At 40.4% G+C, this 7,782-nt stretch overlaps 1 protein-coding gene across 2 annotated transcripts in view; it reads left to right on the top strand.

The window, feature by feature from the left end:
* The window catches only part of LOC124120075 (chromodomain-helicase-DNA-binding protein 1-like), a 112,553-nt gene extending 106,555 nt beyond the window's left edge, over positions 1 to 5,998 (top strand). For both annotated transcript variants that reach the window (XM_048386022.1, XM_048386023.1), the window contains 4 exons: positions 2,164 to 2,303; positions 2,873 to 3,008; positions 3,616 to 3,691; positions 4,198 to 5,998. In XM_048386022.1, the coding sequence (XP_048241979.1) occupies positions 2,164 to 2,303; positions 2,873 to 3,008; positions 3,616 to 3,691; positions 4,198 to 4,320 (475 nt within the window). In that variant the 3' untranslated portion in view covers positions 4,321 to 5,998. The remainder of the gene's footprint in view (positions 1 to 2,163; positions 2,304 to 2,872; positions 3,009 to 3,615; positions 3,692 to 4,197) is intronic.
* Positions 5,999 to 7,782: the final 1,784 nt, after the last annotated feature.

Raw genomic sequence — 7,782 nt, forward strand, 5'->3', positions numbered from 1 at the left:
TATGTCATTTGTTAAACAGTTCAAGCTTGATCATAACCCAAATCGGGCAAATGTCAACAAGTTGATGGAGATAATGAAATCTTTGGTAGCTAGCAAAATTGGAAATTTTTGAAGAGGTCAAAATGGTGGTTTGTATGACTGTCATGTTGGAAAGCTGTCCAAGTTGGTCAATTGCAAGGCGGTCAAATATCATGTGATCAGCGTTCAACAATTTGTCAGGGGTAAAAATATATCCGCATACATGTCACATTTCAGTCATACTAGGCATCTCATTGGCTGATTCTGAACCCTAATCTTTACGTTAAGGGTCCCAGTGTTCAATGCATTGCACAATTTCAACAACCACTTGGGGGCATGAGTGGCCCAGTTGTCTAAGGCGCCATGATTCACTGTGCGGAGTTGCGTCCCTTGGGCACGCCAGAAACCTATGGTTGTGGGTTCGAACCCCGGTTTGCCCAGATTATGTATCTAGGTTTGTCAGCACCATACCCGTGCTCATGGGTTTCACCAAAGTGATAAACGTCTGAGACCTGCATCATTTCGGGCTTTCCTCCCACATTAAGTTGACACGCCGCGATATAACTGGAATAATGTTAAGAGTGGCGTTACTCCCAACTCACTCACTCACTCAATTCAACAACCAGTCCGTTGTCTGATTGTTTCCGGCTTTTAATTGCATTACTGTCTTTTTCTGTCTGCTCGTGTGTTTGATCACTAAGTCAACTTATGCCCTAATAGTAACAACACTGAAGATGCCTTCAGGGGATTAATCGCTGACAGGCATTCATTGTGTGGAATAGAACCGAGGGGCGCAGGCGGTTTATGATACCTGAACAGGATTCTAACTCTGCAAAATAAGAAGATCAAAGGTTATGTTAAACACATTCATTAAAGGGCAAGTTCACACGGAAATGAACCTATTTTTCTTGTACTTTTTCCACATTAAAAGTGTTAACCTAGAAGTGTCATAGACAAAAATATAAAAATATCACAATTAATTAACATATTTTTCGCATTAAAACGATTTATATTTTTCACATTTACCAAGTGTTCTATTTCCACAACAAAAACACCATGGCTTATGCCCCTTGCAATATGACGTCATTGGTGCCAATTGATAAACATTATGACGTCATCATGCTTTGTTAGAGCCGCTTCACGTGGTGTAGGTACAGGTGTGTGATTCTAGCTGTCCCAAATGCCCTCCAGCATAGTGTTATGCTGAGTCACCACTGCGCCGGAGTGTGTCGTAGGCCATGTTGTTTTACCGCAAACTGGTACTTGATATCTTTTGCGTTGAGAATAGACAGGGACCCAGTTGAATTGGCACCAATTACGTCATAATCTAAGGGGGATAACTCAGGCCTGTTTAGCTCGAAAATTGAAGGCCTCATAACGGCATATCATTTTCACACTATTGTGAGCTTCCTACTTTCACTGTGAAAAAAATGGGTGTATATTTTCAAACACAGATACTAATTAATTCTAAAATTGCGTTTTGTTTAGAAAAAGAAAGAAAGTGATTTTTGCGTGTACACTTCCCCTTTAATGTTTGCAATGTTATTTTTGTAGGATTAACAGAATTAGCAGAATCAGTATATGTATAGCCGCTAAGAATCACAAGATAGAATAACTCTGCAAACGAGTCTACATATCAGCCAATGACAACATGTGTCATGCGCTGCTGTGGCAGTATCTTTAGGCCACGCCCTCAACGAGGCCTGTACAGGAAGCTGATACAGTGCCGGTGATATCAGCACATTCACTTGGACATTTAAATACTTTCTCCGAAAATATTGTGAATTTTTTTCTCTCAGAAATAGACTAAATTAATCTAGGAAAATTAATATTCACAACAAAATTGCATTATTATTTTCAGTTTACTTGTCCTTTAAGTGGTTGTCTTTGTTAATATGTTTGTTGTCTACATATCCAATTGAGCTGCAGTGCCGTGGCACTATTTGTAGGAAGCAACAACAGACCTACCCACAACTGAGTACAACTATTTGGAAAGAGGTAACTAAAGAAACCTTCTATATGTCTATAGGAAGCTTCATTTCATTCTGATTTTTATCAGTTAGACCTTATGTGATTATGTCTTTTCCGTTTGACTGATTATATAACAGCTGCTACAGTTGATATCATTTCCTCAACTATGTGAAGTTATTACTTTCCCCGGAGACAGAAGCTGAAGCGGAAAGTTCCACCCCCAGCCAGTCCACCATCGTCACCCCCAGTCAGTCCTTTGTCGTCACCCTCAACCATCCCGTCCATGTCAGCACCTGGAGAAAGACCTCTCAAATGTAGAACAAATACCTTTTTTATGTTATCAATTCAGCTAAATAATGATTAATTTGAGAGTTGCTAAAGGCTCTGATGCATTGGAAGTTTGTCTGTTGAGTCACATAAATTATGTCCAAATGTTTACTGCAATCAATACACTTTTGGAGATGTATGCAAATGCCTGGGCTATGGGATTGTGGGCCATCTGTGGAAAGTTTGCACATTGAATATACCACATAGATGTACTGTTGATGGAACCCAAGTATTTGGGTGTGCACTTGTGACAGTACTATTTCAGGAGGGGAGATGGAACGGTTGCAGGAACAACTGAACTTATATTTCACAATAAATATCTGTGGCTTGTCCTCTATTACATAGCTATGAAACACTAAATGCAGGTGATACAATGTGTGCATTATCTTCACACAGATTGAGAAAAGGTCACCCACCTATGTAAATTATGTAAAGGACATTGCAGAATGTTGTCTTCAGCTTTAGCTAAAGACTGTATCCTTGTTAGGTTCAATGATATGTTCTGTATGTTGCACCAATGTTGGTATAGCCTGACAATGTGGTGTACATCTGACAGTTCTGAAGCGACTGAGTAGTGGAGGGACATCAGCGCGCAGCTCGTCACCGCTGCCGTCCTACTTCATGGGCTGCTCAATCCACCTCCATCACATCCCAGATGATGACAGCAAGTACTACAGAAGATACATTGTTGCATATCCTTGACCACGCTAGTCTACCTTTTACCACATCTGTCACATACCCCTTCTTTTGCTTATAACATGTTTATTACAGACCAGTTTTACAGGTGTTAGCTCACCTGAACCTGTATATCCTTCATACTCGCCCTTTAATCTGGCATTTCTGCATGTACCATTGTGAAGTCAGGTAAGTAATGTGCAATACCATGCTGTGTACATTTTACCCCAGAACACTGTTACTTGGCATAGGTCCGGGTTAGAATTGCTCTTCAGAAACTCATGCTTGTCGTAAGAGGCGACTATGCTTGTCATAATAGGCGATTAACGAGATTGGGCGGTCAGACTTGCTTACTTGGTGCAGTATTAAACAACAAACAAACTTGTCATTAAAGGCAACTAATGGTGGATTGGGTAGTCAGGCTCAATGACTGGCTTGATTGCATAGCATCATATCCCAACAGCATGGGATCTGGGATGCTGCAAATATTCAAGAATGTTCCTTTGAGCTACAAGGGGTCTCAAATTTAACCTAGAAGAATATACTTAGGTTGATGGCTATAAATGGTGTTAGTTTGTTTTCTCCACATCTGTTCTAGCAGTATGTAGACCTTAACAATGATACATTTGATGGTGACGTCCATGCCGCAGTCAGCCCATCCACAACACATGTGGTCATCTCACAGGGAGCAGACAGAGAGGTTCGTGAAAACAACATCATCAGTATCACAGCTGAAACCTGTGTCTGTCCAATGTGTAGTCATTCTCCATTTTCTGTACATTTTAGCAGCCACCCTCTTATGTAAGTTATCCATAAATTTAAATTAATCTGCTTTGCTATGACTATGCATACGCGTTAGCTGACCTTGTCCATCCTTTCATCTGCTCTTTCTTCTGTTGGTTTGCTCTGCAATTAGATGGTTCATCTCTAATATGTGGACATGTATTGGGTACATCAATATCAGATTCTATTATTTACAGACCGCAGTCATATAGCTGGAATATTGCTCAGTGTGGCGTTAAGTAACAACAAACAAACAAAACTTGTATTATACGAAGTCAACTATAAACATTATGAAATTGCTGCATGTATAAATGTTTAGTATGCCTTAAAACTAGGTGTGTGCCCCTGTGCCATGTTTATCCATCCCTTTCTGAAACACCAGTTTTTCTCCATGTCTTTATTTTAGTTTGTTGGTACTTTCAGATTTTAAAGGGAGCTGTATGTGCGAACCCCGATGTAGTGATTGTGACGAGTCAGTGGATGGCGGACTGTCTCAACATGGGGAGACTGCTCGAGACCGATACATACCAGATACTACTGGAGTAAACACTGTCTTTGGGTTGTCAGGAACCATAATCGATGTCAGGACTATTGAGTACTGTAAATAGGATGTGCAGGTAGTATTGTTGTAGAGGTATTAAGTTAGATATTGAACTCAGGTACGACTCTCTTGCGTCACAAGAATTAAAACATAGTTCTGTAGAGTAGGCTATTGTTCCCAGCTTGTGAAGTTCAATACTACCAGTACCTGTACCATTTAGATGCAAATTACAATCAAACCCCTGAAAGTGCAGTGGAACATCATCGGGACCAATCATTCATATTTCAATGACAAATAGAACGTTGCACTTTCTAAAACTCAAAGATTATGTAAGAAGTTCTATTTATATTATTCTATTAGCAAAATTATTTGACCACTTCTTGACTGTGCTCTGCTGGTGATTCCGGCAGATCCCCAGTATTCCTGCTTGTCGTAAGATCCAATTTGAGATGAGGATTGGCTGACCTGGCTGACTGTACCCAAACAGTTGGCATTGTTGCTCATGCTACTCACCACTGTGTGACAGCCGCAGATTCCATTATGTAAGAGTTGAACCCATTCTCTTTGAGGTAAGTCGGGCAATAGACCCACATGGTCGTCTGACGCCTGATTTAGTGTGATTAGTGTGATCTGTAATTGGTTTGTCTTCACATTCTGCTGTGATATTGCCGAAGGGGGAGTAAAGTCTCAATCATGTTCAGTTTTGCTTACCATGGAATAAAGTTCAGATAATGGTTTCTCCTTCCATAGTTCTGCTGAAAACACCTACAGTATGTGAGGCAGACTCTTGCATAATACAGAGTACTGATGAAGAAATACTTAAAACATGTCTTACTGTGATAGAAACATTGAGTGAGTGTTATGTTATGAAGACATAAATGATCAAATGCCCGTGTGTATTGACAATTGTTTGTTTATTGCGACTTTGATATGTAGTTAGAATCTAGAATTGTTGTGTGTTAGTATTCATATTAAAATCATCTTTCCACTGATCGACAAGTGAAAGAATAGATATGATATTGTCCCTGTTGGCCCACTGGAAATGGCAAGGAAAACTTTGAAATACCAGATTAGGCTCTCTTTATTTCCATCACTTCCTGGTGTCAAAACTCCTGACATGATTAACTGTTGCTAAAATGATTTGAAAACACGGTTTTTTCCAGATTTCAAAAGAAAATCTTAACATGAGCAAGTCGGTGACCCAAAATATAACTTTGCCATATGTTACTGTCTGTATCTACAGCTTCAGTCAAGTCTTGCACATGTTCAAAAACTAGAAAGACCTTCCCGAAAACCTCTAAAATGAAAGTTTTTAAAACTTTTTAGCCATACCTATACATCTTGGGTCCAAAACTTGATATAAGTGAAGTGAACAAAGTAATTGATATTTCTATTTGGAAATAGACAATACTTATGATGACTCTTCTTTAATGTGCAAATACAGGTATATAAAGACATGGTTCAAATGAACAATAGTTTGCAGGTGAGGTGTGCTGATTCTCAAGGAATTTCTCAAGTAAACATTGAAAACAATCTGTGCTATGCCTTTTTGAAGTTTGTCATACATATTGGTGTTTATACCACATGAAGACTTTCAATCTGATTTCTCTCCATTGCATCTTTTATATACATGTAGTGTTGTTTTAAGATGTGTGCTTTTTATGAATAAATAATTACTTATCATGCTTATTTTGGTTGAATGTTCAGTTTGTTTTACGGGATGTCTTATATACCAGTGAGCATTAATTAAGCACCACCTGATTCCAAATCCAATCACTAAAAATAATGACAGACAATGGAATCCTAACTTGTCAGCATGTTGTATTAATGTACTTCTCTGAATGAACTGACCCATGCACTGCACTAGGAATGTCAGAGGATCACAGTGTTGAAAAACCAGACGTCTGATCAGCAGCATGAGAAGACACCTCATAAATTTCTTTCATGATAGGGGTGGATACTATACAGACTGATTACAGAGTCACTGTTGATTTCTAGGTAGACAACAATCAGTTTTCACTGTGTGCTGTGACAGTCTGACAGTTCGTGGTGTGGGCTGGGTTTTCAACATTGTTGAAATGATGTTTTCAGGTAGTGATGATAGTGCCAGGCTTTATGTTTGTCACTTCGCTGCTCTTTTGTTGTTTCCATCCATGAATCTCACCAGTCAGTTTTAGATGTAGCACATACTAGAAAGAGTTGGTAGTGTTTAGGTAATATTCATGTGTGTATCTGTATAAAGAGATTCACACAATAATTACACGACATGAAAAAAGTAAGTATATATAAATAAAGTATATATGCATACCCGCACATGTATATACATATACATGCATACATAAGTGAGTATGGTTTTAGGCCACTTTAAGCAATAATCCATCAATATCATGGCGGGAGACACCAGAAATGGGCTTCACACATTGTACCCAGGTCTTCGGCTTGACAGCCGAACGCTTTAACCACTAGGCTACCCGACCACCTCCCCGCTCCCTGGAACTGTTTACACAGACATTAGACATCAGCTGCAACATACCCAGAGGAACTGTCTACACTGACACAAGGTGTCATCTGTTACCACATACCCAGAGGAACGGTCTACAAAAACATTAGACATCGGCTGCCACGTACCCAGAGGAACTGTCTTCACAAACATTAGACATCGGCTGCCACATACCCAGAGGAACTGTCTACACAGACACAAGGTGTCATCTGTTACCACATACCCAGAGGAACAGTCTGCACAAACATTAGACATCGGATGCCACGTACCCAGAAGAACTGTCTACACAGACACAAGGTGTCATCTGTTACCACATACCCAGAGGAACTGTCTACACAAACATTAGACATCGGCTGCCACGTGCCCAGAGGAACAGTCTACACAAACATTAGACATCGGCTGCCACGTACCCAGAGGAACTGTCTACACAAACATTAGACATCGGCTGCCACATACCCAGAGGAACTGTCTACACAGACACAAGGTGTCATCTGTTACCACATACCCAGAGGAACAGTCTGCACAAACATTAGACATCGGCTGCCACGTACCCAGAAGAACTGTCTACACAGACACAAGGTGTCATCTGTTACCACATACCCAGAGGAACTGTCTACACAAACATTAGACATCGGCTGCCACGTGCCCAGAGGAACAGTCTACACAAACATTAGACATCGGCTGCCACGTACCCAGAGGAACTGTCTGCAGAAACATTAGACATCGGCTGCCACATACCCAGAGGAACAGTCTACACAGACACAAGGTGACATCTGTTACCACATACCCAGAGGAACAGTCTGCACAAACATTAGACATCGGCTGCCACATACCCAGAGGAACTGTCTACACAAACATTAGACATCGGCTGCCACATACCCAGAGGAACAGTCTACACTAACATTAGACATCGGCTGCCACATACCCAGAAGAACAGTCTACACAAACATTAGACATCGGATGCCAC

The sequence above is a fragment of the Haliotis rufescens genome, unplaced genomic scaffold, assembly GCF_023055435.1.
Source record: "Haliotis rufescens isolate VD_foot unplaced genomic scaffold, xgHalRufe1.0.p SCAF_6, whole genome shotgun sequence".
Taxonomy (NCBI): domain Eukaryota; kingdom Metazoa; phylum Mollusca; class Gastropoda; order Lepetellida; family Haliotidae; genus Haliotis; species Haliotis rufescens.